This window comes from Ischnura elegans, chromosome 9 (genome assembly GCF_921293095.1).
Source record: "Ischnura elegans chromosome 9, ioIscEleg1.1, whole genome shotgun sequence".
In the NCBI taxonomy this organism is placed as follows: domain Eukaryota; kingdom Metazoa; phylum Arthropoda; class Insecta; order Odonata; family Coenagrionidae; genus Ischnura; species Ischnura elegans.
This window is the reverse complement of record NC_060254.1, coordinates 109,400,238-109,415,702: the sequence shown is the minus strand read 5'-3', so window position 1 is coordinate 109,415,702 and position 15,465 is coordinate 109,400,238. Positions and strand designations below refer to the sequence as shown.

Genomic DNA, 15,465 nt, shown 5'->3' with positions numbered 1-15,465 from the left:
AATCTGGCGAAACTTGAGTTATTGAGTACCTGAACAATCGATGGCATATTCCTTCAATCATAGGACAGACCGCATTTCGATTATGAAATTGATTGCAGAGGACTCGAGGTAGTTTTTATTGTCTTGCGTAGTCAAAACTATATTCCTTGCGATTGAAGTTCATTGTATTCATATTTTCTTTGTGGCACGGGGTCGTTCAGTCATACCCGAAACCGCTAATCATTAAAATATCTTAAGTGTGTCCATTATTCCCTCTATTAAGTTCTTTTAACGCGTGCATTATTTCGGGTAAAGGGAACCATGAAAACGTCATTAACCCCATTAAAGATTTGGTCACAACAACTCAATCGGGCGGTACTATTCGGAACGGAAACAATTCTGTACGAGGAAGGGAGAATAAGTATAAATAAAACGATGTAAAAAAAACATCCTCATTCAACCGTTTTTTCGTAAGAGTAAAATAAGAAATCGCAAGAGTTCCCGCCCTCTTTTTGTCAGTTGGTGACGTCATTAGAGTTACTCGTTCAAGGAGAACTTCTCATTGAGGGAAAGAATCACACGATTGTTAACAATAGCGAAGCACACGCGGCCCGCGCACAAAAGACACAGTGGAGAGGAGCGGGAACACGCTAGACATGACGTCATTAAGTCATCTTGCCAAAAGATTAAAGCCGTCGATTTTTCACCACGGAGCGCTCGAGAAGTAAATGAGGCAACGAATCGAAAATTGAAAAAAAAAGACGCGTCTCCTAATTTTTTTTTCAAATTCTCTTACAATGGACGATGAGGTGAAATTGGTGATAGCTTCGTTATGGAAATAATGATTGTAATATACCTGTATACCTAGTTGTCCTACACAAGAACTAAATCACACCGAAATAATAAAAGTAGTGTAACAAAGGTTTTAAATGGAAAAAAGTAATTATCCATGCTCATTATTTTTATTCCCAGCCCCAGGTTAATTTCGAAAGATTAAATGTTCTTTCAAATAGTGACAATTCTAAGTCTAGTGGTGCTCTTTTAAGTTGTTTTCAACCAACTGACTCTCTTTAAGTTTTCAAATCCATAGTTTCGCCTAGTTAAGCCAACCTAAGTTGATTTGAACAAGGTAGTGACCTTTAGCGCATTAACAAATTGCCAAGGAATGATTTACAAACCGCAGCATCTACGTTGGTAATAAGCTAACCGTAGAAGTAAAATAAGTGCGTTTGCCAGCGGGTGTGTGTGTTATTTCAACCCGATGAATAATGATTTACATGAAATAACCCAAAGTTGTTGCCCATCGCGACGGAAGATGCCATGTACTACATAACGAGCCTCCCTTGCTCTCATGTTTCCTTCTTGTTATTTATTCAAGAGTTCTCGCATAAGTAGTGACATCAACCTACCCTTGAATGGGCAGCTGGAGAGAGTGAGTCGTTGGTTACTATTGTCGTTGCTTTTTATTTTGGAACTTTCGTATGAAATCTCCAGAATGAGAGAAAGTGAAAAAAGCGGAATTAACGTGGTGAAGACGGAGGATCTAGTTTTAAATTATTGAGGGGTTATTGTACAGGGAGGATGAAAGAAGCGGTGAATTAAAATAAAGTGATTCTATTTTTTACTCTATGAATATATTGTACAGGCATATTTTTTCGCATTCTACGTGTGTCATTGGTCCTATATATACATATTCAAGGTTTCAAGATAGACACATAGCAAATTGAGATCTAGATTGGTAAAATACATTTGTGTGCATCTCCTTCTCTCCCAACCACTACCGTACGTGTATGTAATAGAATGAAAGGGGATTTATTATCAACGTTTGCACCATAATAATGACTCGGTGTGCTGAAAAATTTGTCGGCTGTGAAATTCACCGTACGAAGTTCCTTTTCCCATTTCCTAGAGTGATTTTTATTTTCTATGAAATGCCATTTTATCGATGCAGCTGGATATACCTCATCCATGGCTGTCTTCTTTTCTCTAGCCGTCTATATTTTTTACTTCAGTCGCATCCTGTATAGTGCTAACTGTGGATTTTGTCAAACGCCTAATTTCGTAGCTGATATCTGTGTCATAGTTTGATTCGATGGAAGAGACATAATCGCAAGCCATGTCGGAAAAAGCAACATCCTGAGGATCAACATCGCTCCTCTCTCTTCCCAGTGGTCCTGAAATTTTTACCGCGGATACGAGAGCGGACGGCGCCAATCAGGCAAGGAATCGATAAACGTGGTCGTAACCACGTTTTTTGCCTCGATTCCAACATCCATATTGTATTTGGCATTCGGCGATGTCACTAGCAAGGGCATTCGACGACGTGGAAATTTGTTGAGCATCGTGGAATTTCGAAAAATAATAAAATTACCTGAGCAGAAAAATGACAGGCTAACCAAATGGCTCTCTTTCGTCATGACGTAGGAATTCGAAAAGAGCCGGCTTTATAGTAATCATATATCATTCAGTTTTGCGTCCATTTAAATATTTTTCATTTCCAAAACCCATAAAATTCGGATGAATGTGCATGAACATTTTTCATCTCATGGAAATGTATTCGACTGATTTTGCGTATTGTATTGTTATTGGAAGCCAAGTGTTGTAAAGCATGACTATGATGGATGTCTCTGATAGCAATATTGTAGACAAAATTGAAAATTATTCTAATTTTTTTTCTTGTAATGACAATCCCGTGGAAATATTTTATAGTTGTGCTTGGAAGTGGTAAACTCTTTCAAGTTAATAGTTTTTCTGCGTTGTTTATGTCAGCCTCTGTCAGGTATTATTGCATGCGAAGAATATGAAATAGATTGACTTATGACCGTTTTTTTTCTTTGAGACCAGCTTGAGCTTATTGGCTGAATGTGACCCGTATTTACTCGTAAGGGTACCTCCGTTGTAAATTAAGTTCAGTAATTCTGTAAACATGTATTGAAAGGCATTATTTTCAGTAATTGGAGGAGCACTTGAGGTCTCGGTATAGTGAAAAAACACCAAGTGAGTTCATTTCCTTTGCCAAATCTTCATCGCATGCTTAGTGTGTTGTTGATGACTAGGCGGGTGTGAGGATAGGAAGGGACAGAATTAAGGCTGAAAAGTGGAATATTTGAACGCTCTATCTAAAAAGTAATGGAGGATATAACTCGCCTAACGTCTTGAAGAACCAACGCGATAGAATTTCCAAGAGTTATTGTTTTGAGGCACTATAGATGTTTGAATAATCCGAAGAATGTGAGAGTTTCATCTGAGATGGCTTATAATATTTGGTAATATGCCGAAGAAAATATTATTTTTCTCGTGTTTATGAATTTTGTCCTGTGGCGAAAAAAGATGCTTTATTTTATAGCCTCGTTGTAGATCTATTGTTACTAATGTTTTCTCTCGCATCCTACTTCATTGCTTTATTTGTCTACTAAATGAATTTATTTATTCCTACTCTCTCTGTTCGAGAAGCAGAAAATGGACATTTTGAAAAAATCCTTTTTACACAAAGGAATAAAGGAGTGGAATGACCTTCCAGAAGACATTCTTTAAGATCTTCCCCGCAAATGCTAATTTTTAAAAAGTAATTGTTCGTTGATTCTTGGTTGATTTAAGTGTGCTTTATTAACAGTGTTGGAAATTGGGTTATTTAGTTCAATCTTCATTTTTTAATTGTGTGATATTCTAAGTAACGTATTTATTTATTCTATAGGTGTATTTTCTGCCTCTTCATTGCTCTCAGATCGGTAGACTTTTCGTTCATTTATTTAAATCTCATGTTGCCACCAGGCAATAGCCTACTTGTAGCAATATGCAATACGTAAGCAAACGAATACCCCCTCAGAATGAGGACCGTAACTTGGTTATAATAGTTGGGTAAAATGATTGTTCCAATCGAGTGTTTTTCAAGTATTATAAAGGAAACTGGTGTCAGATTGTTTATTTGAGTTTCTTATTTATATCCTCACCCTGAATTAAATGATAAATGTCTTGGTAATCATGGTCTTTGTGGAATATAACAACGCATGTTAGTTCTAAAAACAATATTAAGTACTGCTGTAGTTAATTTTCTCGGTGTAGTTTGCTTTTGGCACTGCTTAGATTCGTGGCTATCGAAGCGTTCGGGTCGAAACCTAGGTGTTGTATTTCTCCTTGTTCATTCAGGACCTGAGCTTTGTGGAGACATTGCTTTCCCTGTGTTCGAGGTCTGAAGGGACTCCCATTCTGTGTTAACCACATCCAAAGGGATGTTTATTATGCAAATGTATGCGAAGAGGGAACCGTAGGTTATGTATAACTCGGGGGCATGGCCGTTGTTGATCGCTGCAGGTTTTGTTTATCCGGGCATCTATCGTGCGTGGCTCACGCTCCAAGGCTAGCGTTTGGGTCCCAAAGAATTTGTTGATCCCTGCGTGCAATGACTCATCTGTTCAGTCTTACGGCATTGCTCCTGCTCGCCGGTTTGCTGATTAACGGGGGTTAGCATTTGTATGTGTGCGTGCGACAGGAGTTGAGGAGTCTTTGATGCTTCGACAGTCGTTACTTCTCCACAGGACCACGGCTTCCTCGGTTTTTGCGCCCTTAATGAGAGAAAGATAAGGGAAACGTCATGATTGAAAGACGATTGCCGTGGTAAGGAATCAGCAGAAATTTTAATAAAATCATTATTTTATTCTGTGAGATTCCAGTATAGTCGACAGCCATCGCTTTCATTTCGGGGATTTCGTTAGCACTACGTTTGAAGGGGGCAAATGGTGAATCACTTTTAGGAGAGACTTCCGGGATTCTTCAAGAGGTATTCTTCCCCCTTCTTTGGTGCGTAACTTAAGTTTCCAGAGAAAACGTTGTTTATGGTGCACTTCGTGTTTCGGTGGTTGTTCTCCAGCGATTCACTTTTCTCGACCGTTTCGCGAATTGCCGAAAGAAGTGAGGAATTCTTCCCTGGAGGCATATCTGTTTATGTTTTTGGGGAAATTCAATCCTGGCCCTCAATCTCGTGTGAAAGTACATCTCAGTAGCAAAAATGAAACCAAACCCAATTTTTATTGTGGGCCACCTGAAGGGTCTTTGTAGGGGGCTTTGAGCGAGTTATAAAAATTCTCCTTGCAAAATTGCGTGAATATGGTGTAACGTAAGATGTGCGTATACTTATCTACATCTACATAATACCCCGCAAGCCGCCTAAAAGTGAGAAAAGCGAGTGTGTTAGGACACCAGCCGTTTACAGATAAAAAAATGAAGTGCTTTAAGGAAGTTGGGACTAGCGTTTATCAAAGTCCTTTATGGTTCGGGGGAAAAACGAATCCCCAAATCTATTCATTCGGCAAAACATCTCTCTTCATTTATCGCTTCTATCGGACCTGGAATTATAGTGTGGCTCTAATATTATGTTCTCTGTGTCGCTCTTAAAGATATCCATTCTCAATTGCTCAAGCAATCTAAGCCTAGGGCGCAGCCTCCGAGTCGCCAGTGGCTCCCAGCCTAATTCGCTTAACATCTGGGTAACACTGTCTGCACGCCCGTAGCAGTTTTTGAAGACACGCGCAGCCTTCCTTTGAATTTTATTCAGTTCGCGGATTAAGTCTTTCTGCACCGGATACCATACGCTCGCTGCATATTCAAGGTGCGGTCGGACTAGCGCAAAATAGCACCTTTCTTTTACTTTCTCATCCGAAAATCTTCCCACAATACGCTTGACGAATGCTAATTTCTTCAGGACTATGCCGCAAATATTCCTTATATGTGTTCCCCACGAGAGGTTCGAGGTTATCGTAACTCCCAGGTACTTCACTTCGTCTGTTGCCATATTTTTTGCCTCGTTCACATTACAATTGTCCGAGCGATCGTCATAACGATAGTTGGCCGAACTAGCCGTGTGAATGCATGTCCTGATAATAGTTACCGTAGTTCCGAACGTTGCCACTTTAAGATGGTTAGGCGCCGGGAGACCGGAAGAGGAAGCGACAAGAGAAAGACGAAAAGTTCGTGAACCTCCCTTCGCTATATTTTTTTTCATGTATTTGTCCTGGGAAGGAAGAATATGGGCGGAAGAAAAATTAGTCGGTAAATACGCGTTGAACACAGTAATATCTTGTCCCTGCATGCCTCAACAGCTTTGCTAACCGTCAATTTCCCGTACACTTTAGATGTCAGCACTAGAGGGCAGCACAGGATTTAACCATCTTCGTGGGGATCGGGTTGGTGTGGTGGCTAGAGTGTTGGCTTCCCACCCGGCGGGCTCGGGTTCAAATCCCGGCGGTGGAAGAGAATTTTCAGATACTACCCGATCCCTGCTTGAGTGTTGTGTGGAGGACATTTCAAGCGCAACACTCCGTCCATCGGATGGGACGTTAAGCCGTGGTCCCCTTGGCGCCTTTCGTTAAGAGCAGGCTAATGCCGACGCCGGGTTTCTCTCCACCCTTCTCTGCCTATCCTTTCATTATGGCGCAAATGACCTCAGCTGTCGGTCGCCTCCCCCAAATACCATACCATACCACCATCTTCGTGTGAATGCACGATAGTTTTTGGACGGTGTGGTGTGCATGTGGGAGTCCAAATGCATGCTGCATGCTGGTGATTGATCACCCCCTGCCAAACACCCTAGAGGTGGCTCGCAGGGTAATTTGTAGATGTAGATGTAGTTCTAACGATTGCTGGAACAATCGTGATATGAACGAGGCATTTATTTTTCTTACCGGAGATGACGTGTCCCACTCCCGTGTCTAGGTTGGCGAGGCAGAGTCTGGCCGGCGGGTGCTTGGGCGAGTGCGGCACCCTGCCCCCGTTAGCCATGAGCATGGACGAGGGCATGGCGGTGGGCGGAGCGGACGAATAGGCAGGCGGACCGCTCGGCGTCGACAGGCTCGTCGACAGCCTTTTGTTCTCCTGGTGCTCGGAGACGGTGAAGCGACGGTCCTTGGCCGCATCCCACACGTCCAGCGCCATGTGGAAGATCTGCGGAGGAAAAGCAATGCCAAATTATGAATGGAATCGGAATAGGGTGGTTTCCTAATATTTTTTAATGCCTAAATCGAAAGATTACATCTACATCTACATCTACAAATTACCCTGCGAGCCACCTCTAGGGTGTTTGGCAGGGGGTGATCAATCACCAGCATGCAGCATGCATTTGGACTCCCACATGCACACCACACCGTCCAAGAAACGTCCCGTATAATAACAAACTATACTACTATATGCTGTTAGAAATAGAATATAGAATAGAAATTCAGAAACATGCAGTAAGTTTTACATAGGTTAGTAGGCTACTCTACAAGTCATGCAATCTATTTACGCGTTCTATTGCTGCCGTTATAATCTCTTATTGATCGTGGAAAAAATGACATTCGGAATCTGTCTGTTCTGCAATCTATCTCTCTTATTTTATTTATATGATCTGATCTTCCGTAGTACGTTGGCGTCCGCAAGATATGGTTAACTTCGTCAGAAAAGACACTGCTCTTGAATTTATCTAAAAGGTTTAGTCTATTTTTCAATCTACGGTCCGACAGAGATTCCCATCCGAGTTTATGTAAGAGGTCAGTTACACTAACAAGACTATCGTAACGACCTTTCACATACCTGGCAGCTCTTCTTTGCACGCGTTCTAACTCTGTTATTAAGCCTTTTTCATGAGGGTCCCAAACACTGGCAGCGTATTCCAAATGTGGTCTAACGAGGGAAAAGTAGCTAATTTCTCTCACTTTGTCGTCGCACTTTCCTAATATTCTTTTAACAAAACCCATTTTACGATTAGCTTGACCGGTTATTTCTCGAATATGTTAAATTATTACTCCTGGAGTACATATTTCACGCGTTTAGATTTTTACAGGACGGTATCTATTTTTCGCGATTAAATGAAAAGTGAAAATTTTCATGCGCGCGAAAACGCGACGGCTAAGTATGAATGCTGGGAAAACCCCGTGTGACGTCATTCTGGTTCCCGCTTCCGCCATGTGAGGGTCAGGATATTGTGCGCCGCTGCGATGCTGGCTGCTAGCAGGTAGCAGAGTACCCTGCTAGCAGGTAGCGCTTGGCTTAAATAAGGATTATTAATACCTTATCAAAAGAATGAAACTCTCCGACCTTAGGAAGTTTTAATAGGTGATTATTGAGAGATGTTTCCTTGAGCTCTGTGCCTCATGAATGCATTGGTAATCTCAGAAGATGTCAAAGTCCTGACTACGCGTTTAGAAACTAGGTCCCTGTGACGTCACGTTGAGTGGCATCGAATGGGCGCCAATCTGGCCTTTTTCAAATACAGTTGAAATTGACCATTGCCATTCGTCTAAAGTGGGAATTACAAAACAAAATAATTTGTATATTATGAATACAGTAATGGTGGATAACGAATCGCAATCAATGCCTTTCGTATTCTTTGATGAAGGAAACTACCCTTTTTGGGGGCCGAATTAAGATGAGAATAATGTCACTGCTCCCTCCATAATCCGGTACTTCGCTACTCCGGCCCTGAAGATAATCCGGTGCTTTTTTACAGGTAGCTACCAAGCGGGTAGCTCCGTAATTTTGAGCAGTCTACTTGTCAGGTGAGATTAGTCCAACTCATAAAATTGGGATACTGCGTAGTGCTTGCTGAGACATGCGCGTACATTTGTCCCTCGGTTGAAAGGAGGGGGAAATTAATTATTGTAGTATTACTTTGCGTAAACACTTCAATTGTATGTTCTGATGTAGTGTACGATACAACATATAATACACATGTAGGTATACAATAAAGCATAGCTTTTGGCGTTTATTTGCGCCATCAGTAGTGATTTCCAGTAATCCGGCGTTTTCGGTAATCCGGTAGTGATCTGATCCAATATATGCGGATCACCGCAAGACCACCGTGCTGACCGGCAGGGGCTGGCGATTTTGTATACGAACACTTAGAATGAAAATTTTAAACTCTTCAGTTTTAATGGTATAATTTTATGAAATTACAGCGTTTTCCAACGTATTCCGACCGTAGGACATTTTCGTACGAAAAGTAGTGCAGAATCAACATTTAAGGAATAATTAAGTATACATTAAATGTTTTCAGGATCATCGGTAACAAGTATTTTATCATAATGCTGTATTTAATATTCGAAAAATGGAATTTTGACATAAATAAGTCTTTTAACAATTACGTATTTCAGTTGGTTGATTACAAAGCTATTTACGTGACACTCCTCTTCTTCAATAATTCCATTGAATAAAGGGATAATTTTAATAAATTAGTATTTATAGCATTGATATTTATCAGCTATATTTCAACCGTAAGAATATTAGATTAGATCGATATGAAATTAAAATAACAATGACGGTGATGACGATTTTTAATTTTAAAGTGCTCTAAAAAAAATTAATTTAGTGCGCATTCACAATCGTTGACCATAGGTTACGTCTCCATTACCCGTTGATAACGTGAAGAATATGTTTGACATGTAATTAATGTATACATTCCCATAATTAAAAAAATGATCGATCTCACTACTTCTACAGGTGTAGAAATTCAGTTCCTCGTCAGTAGTACTTACGTTTTATAAAATGTTTATCGTTTTACGTGCCCAAAGCTATCCGGTCCTTTAGAAAATAATGAGTATTTTTGCTGTTGAAATAGTTAAATCGCCTTCAAAAGTAGGTGTTTTTTATATCAATCTATAGAGTCTACCCAATCGACTGAGAATGTTTTTAAGTGTGCAGGTGGTAGCTTTCAAATCGGTCAAAAATTGCCTGGTAATGATTATCCTCGAGGTGAATAATGGATTACATTCTCTGTCTTTCGTCTTTCTTTTGTTCTCCGTCTTTGTGCAAGAAAGAGTTTTCAGCAACAGTGGACGTCATAGCACTCGTTGGCTATCGATCGAAGCTGGACTCAGTGGAGCCTACTTATGGGTGAAACTAATTATGAATGGATGGCAGTAAAATTTTATTCCTGGCATTGGAATTAATCAAGGCTTGAAGTCATTATACTTTTCCATGAAGTTTTTGCAGGCACCGTAAATAGCCTATAAAGGGCATTTTTCATTCTTATTTGGAATAAAAGCAATGCCGTTGGTGAAAGGCATCAATCATCGGTCGCCCGAGAGTTTTCTCCCCCTACATATTTTGCATTGCTTTTCTTTTTGCATTGGTTCACCTGTGGCATATGAAATCCTGCCCTCTTGTGGACATATCCCTTAACATTATCAGCGGAAGTAAAATGAGGGCGAACTGAATGCACGAGAATTGGAAACTGTATATATCCGTGTGCCTCACATCACAGTGTTCGTGTAGTTGTGGCCGTTGTCAAATCCATTTGAGGTTTTCGAGTCGTTTCCAAGCCTGCCTTTATTAGACCTTTTTCACGCCGCCGCCGCCACCGTGCACAAGAATACTTTTTCCTCCTCATCTCTGGTCATTTGCTCCACGACGAGGAGTTTCGCGGGGGCGGGGGGACTAATTGCTATGTAATGCACCCTCGCCTAAGTGCTGGGTATTTCCTTCTAGGTCTCCTATTCTCCCCACTCCCCGGGCTGACTTTCTATTGGCCGACGCCAGTGGAATTGCAAAAGCGAGCTGAAAGGTTTTGCAGGTGGTCTGAGTGAGAATTAGTAATGAATTTCACTAAGCCTGGATCGTTCGTAAATTGAATTGTGCAGGTGGCGCGCCGCGGATGGAAATCCCTACCCCCCCACCTCTTGGCTCTACTTTTGAAGAGGCAAATTTGCTCTGCTTTGCACGACAAGAACAAAACACCATTCAGGGAATCATAATGGAACACTTAGTGGAATGGTGGTGAGGTTGAATATTTCTGGGCGGTTAAATCCCGTAGTAATTGATCCAGCGTCAGTTTCACGATACTCGCCAAAGCATATCTTTCCGTTACAGTGTAGTGTGCTTTTGAACGCCGTGGCTAACGAGCAGGATTGCTATCATGCGCAAGTTCATAATTGATACGGTAATGCGTGAAAATGTTGCCGTGGTGGAAATTTGCGCCGTGATTTTCGCATGAAATGCAGCGACTGAGATGCGTTGCTAACTGAAGTAAGTTATGTGCTTGACATTGATAAGAATTGGACGTTTCGCCTAGAAGCGGAGTGGTTATCAATTTCATTAAAATTTTAAACCATCCTCTCGTAATTGCGTTTTATCGGCTGTCATGCACGAATGAGCACGCCTCGCTGGCTGTTCTGAATTTCGCACTTGAAAATGCAACGATTCCTGTATGATCTAATGACGGTGCTTGTGGGTGGGTGCAAAAAAAGTATAAGCATTGCAGCTTATAATGGCAATGCCGTTTTGACGGAACACGTAATACAAGGTTCTACGGAGCAATTATAATAATGAAACATACTAGACACCTACGATTTTCAATTTCTAAATTATTGCCAAGTTAATACTTCAGCTGAATTCCAAATGTGTCATTTGCATGCAATTGACTACGGGTAACTACGGGATCAAGGTAAAGAATATATTCAATACAAAATACATGGTAAGTAACATAATTTATATTTTAATATCTCAGCATGACGAGTGCAAATAATATTTTTAAATAGGGTAATACTTTCTTTAGATAATCATGTTATTTTTATGGTAAAATTATTTTTATTCTCATATCATTGTGTAACTCCTGTGTATTAATGCCAGAGAAATGATATTAATGAAGAAGAAAAAAACACAGTTCAATTAAAAATTTTCAGTCTGCTCAGATGTACTCATCCGTATATGTATCCATTACTTTATGGTATATTAAGAATGGCCAGTCATCGTGTCACGTGGGTATTGTATCGAATAATTTGGCTGTATTTTTTTACATGCATTAATGAATTACCTGAACGAAAGTATGGGAAACTTATAGTTTTTTTCTGTCAATTGCCGAGGAAAATGCTGGGGTAGAATGAATTGAGGTCTTCAACTTCAGAAAGTATTAAAAATCATATAGCTTGCCGATTTTTTTATATTGTTTTTCAACTTGTGCTAAAGGTATTTACATGGAGGAATTTATAATCATTGATCACCGTCAATGGGAAAATTTAGAGGTCGTCTTCGTTAAAAATGAACTCCTGCGGATGCTGTGAAAATAGTAAGCATGACGTCAAAACCATTAAACTGAGTTGAGGGCCCGTTGATATGAGCCTCGGAGGTGAAGAATATTTGACGTCACCATCGCGGAAAGCGCTGAGCTTGCATGAGTTAAAAAAGTGCCTTCTTGTGTAGAGTTTGTCGACCATGGTTTTGTTTTCAGCCTTGCTTAATCAGGAGCACATATACAACGGAGTGTGCCGATATTTTATCATTTTCAAAGGGCACCTCGTGGAAATAGATTGAGACGCGAATAGAAGGATCGTATTCATATCGGGAGTGTTGTAGAAACAGCTATAGAATTAGTTTAAAATTTGATATAGCGTAGGTACCTATGGAATTTTTTATATTCTTAATTTTTCATTTTGGCATGCACGACAATGAAAATGGGTTATGCATACACTCATTACTGAAATTTTATTTACCCTGTTGCATTTATCATCATCCTTTCATTAGCTCATCGCTACTCTGGAAAATATTTTGCTTTGCAACTGCTTCGGAACCCTTTTGACACTGTTTTGATACATTGTATTTAACATGGAACTCATTTATACATAGTGTAGTGTCATTGGCCCACTCCTATTCCTTCTTTATATAAACGACATTGGCGAAGTAGTACACAGTAAGTTACGATTATTTGCAGACGACGCTGTAGCTTACAGAGAAATCCGTTCCAGCAAAGATATGGATGAACTAACGAATGACCTTGCTGCTATCCAAGCTTGGTGCGATGCTTGGCAGTTGGAATTAAATTTGGAAAAATGCGTCGTAATGAATTTCTGGAAGAAGAATAACTCCCTACAGCGTAACTATATCATTCGAGGCACCCAATTAAATGCAGTTGAATCCGTGAAATATCTAGGCGTTAGACTCAATAATGATCTATCGTGGAATAAACATATTCGAGAAATAACCGGTCAAGCTAATCGTAAAATGGGTTTTGTTAAAAGAATATTAGGAAAGTGCGACGACAAAGTGAGAGAAATTAGCTACTTTTCCCTCGTTAGACCACATTTGGAATACGCTGCCAGTGTTTGGGACCCTCATGAAAAAGGCTTAATAACAGAGTTAGAACGCGTGCAAAGAAGAGCTGCCAGGTATGTGAAAGGTCGTTACGATAGTCTTGTTAGTGTAACTGACCTCTTAGATAAACTCGGATGGGAATCTCTGTCGGACCGTAGATTGAAAAATAGACTAAACCCTTTAGATAAATTCAAGAGCAGTGTCTTTTCTGACGAAGTTAACCATATCTTGCGGACGCCAACGTACTACGGAAAATCAGATCATATAAATAAAATAAGAGAGATAGATTGTAGAACAGACAGATTCCGAATGTCATTTTTTCCACGATCAATAAGAGATTATAGCGGCAGCAATAGAACTCGTAAATAGATTGCTTTACTTGTAGTGTAGCCTACTAACCTATGTAAAACTTAATGCATGTTTCTGAATTTCTAATCTATATTCTATTTCTAACAGCATATAGTAGTATAGTTTGTTATTATACGGGACGTTTTTTGGACGGTGCGGTGTGCATGTGGGAGTCCAAATGCATGCTGCATGCTGGTGATTGATCACCCCCTGCCAAACACCCTAGAGGTGGCTCGCAGGGTATTATGTAGATGTAGATGTATACAAAATTTTGGAAGTATGAACAAATTTTTAACTCATTTGTAATCTCCCTTTGAACACCTTTGTACAGAATGTGTTCGTGTAGAGCTGCTTTCTACACATTTTCAACTCCTTTTGAAAGATTCGACAGGATTTCTAGACGTCATCATTAATATTGTAACTGCTGAGTACGGAGAATACTCATGTGTAACTGCTTCCAAACATTTTCAATTCCTTTTGAACTATCCCATGCGATTTATAGACGTGGTCATTTGTTTTGGAACTGGCTTCTTAGCGCCAACATGCCATGGCCAAGTTCAGTCATGTTCGTTCGCTCGAGAAAACGAAAATTCTCAAATATATGTGTGCCATAGAAATACATTAGCGGTTTAAGAAGTAATCGTAAGTCAGATGAGAAATGGAGACGGAACGCCCAAATGGCAATTCGAATTAGTTTTAAAAAATATTATATTTTCCGTATTGCTCAAATCGTATTTTTGGAGCCGTGTTATCATCACTGCGTACCGAGAATCTTGGTTACATAAAATAATAGGTATTCAATAGCAACTACATGGCAAACGTTGTTAATAATGGCATTTTCATGTAGATTATTATTATTATAAAAAACATCAATGTCAATGCTTTCTAGTATATTTTGTACATAAATGCTGAATTTTGCGATTACCTTTATTGCAAAAATTTTGTTAATCCTTTCGTTCTTTAATATTTTCGGAAAAGTATATTTTACATCGATGTATATACAGAAAAAATACAAGTCGATTCATTGTCTTCCCGATCCCGGGGAAATGGTAATATATTTTTTGTTCTGTATTTTAAAACTTTTTTAACCAAATATCTGTCTCTCCTTCGAAAATCTGTTTCAATGTCGCTGTATTGAGGTACTCGGAAAGGCCTTTTTTTCGTACTTTCCATCGTATTTTCGGATATTTTTCATGACGATTTTCAAGAAAAAATATTCTGAAAAGGAGGTATTTCATATAAATGAATTCATGTACACCACATACGCTGACGCAGATTTTTTTCAGATATCCTTACTGATGCGTCCGTTTACCTCTTATTTTCTGCCTACTAGTTTTTTTCTTTTAATACTGCCAACGTAGTAGATTATATTTATAGTCGAATAACAATTTTCTGCATCCTTGATCGACAATGCTTCACGTATTCATTTTTGTGATAAATATTTTTTTTGCTATTCACTGTTGATATTAATAATGCGTTCATCTAATTTTGATAAGCCTTAAATTTAATTGTTCCATTGGTTTAGAAGTGTACTCCCTTCAAATCTTTCTAGCTCAGGAATATTTTGTGTTGTCGCATTTGCGTTCCATTTGTTCTCATACAGTGCTTTTGGACTTGTTTTTATTCTTATTAATGACCGTGTCATTCCATGCTGTCTGCCATAGGCGGGTAATTATTATTTTTCTCCTTCCAACCGAGCGAGATGTTGGGAGATCTCTTATCTGGATTGATATTTTGTCCTCTTTGGATGCTCGAACTAATGAATGTCATACACATTTGTATTCTGCGTTATCTTCTCAATATGCAGTCGTTATCCCTGGCAAACATAAGTGGATGATTCGTCCTTCTCAGTGTACCTTACTTCTGTTTCTCTGGTTTCCATCATGACTACAGTCTTTGGTCATTCATATCACCGTGTAACAATCGTTTCATTATCCTCTTGTATTACCTGATTTTTATCCTGCATTGCAGTGGTTACTACGGTCGTAAACGGAGGAAAACTTGAACGAAGTCGACGGCGCGAATATCCGCTGGCGTTGGCAGTTAATATTATTTTCTTATTGGTAAATTAATTTGGACTTAGAT

At 39.6% G+C, this 15,465-nt stretch overlaps 1 protein-coding gene across 1 annotated transcript in view; it reads right to left on the bottom strand.

Annotated features, from left to right (window-relative positions):
• LOC124165035 overlaps positions 1-15,465 on the bottom strand; it is a 138,684-nt gene that overhangs the window by 32,062 nt on the left and 91,157 nt on the right. Inside the window, exon 4 of the mRNA XM_046542273.1 lies at positions 6,657-6,915. Within this exon, the coding sequence (XP_046398229.1) occupies positions 6,657-6,915 (259 nt within the window). The remainder of the gene's footprint in view (positions 1-6,656; positions 6,916-15,465) is intronic.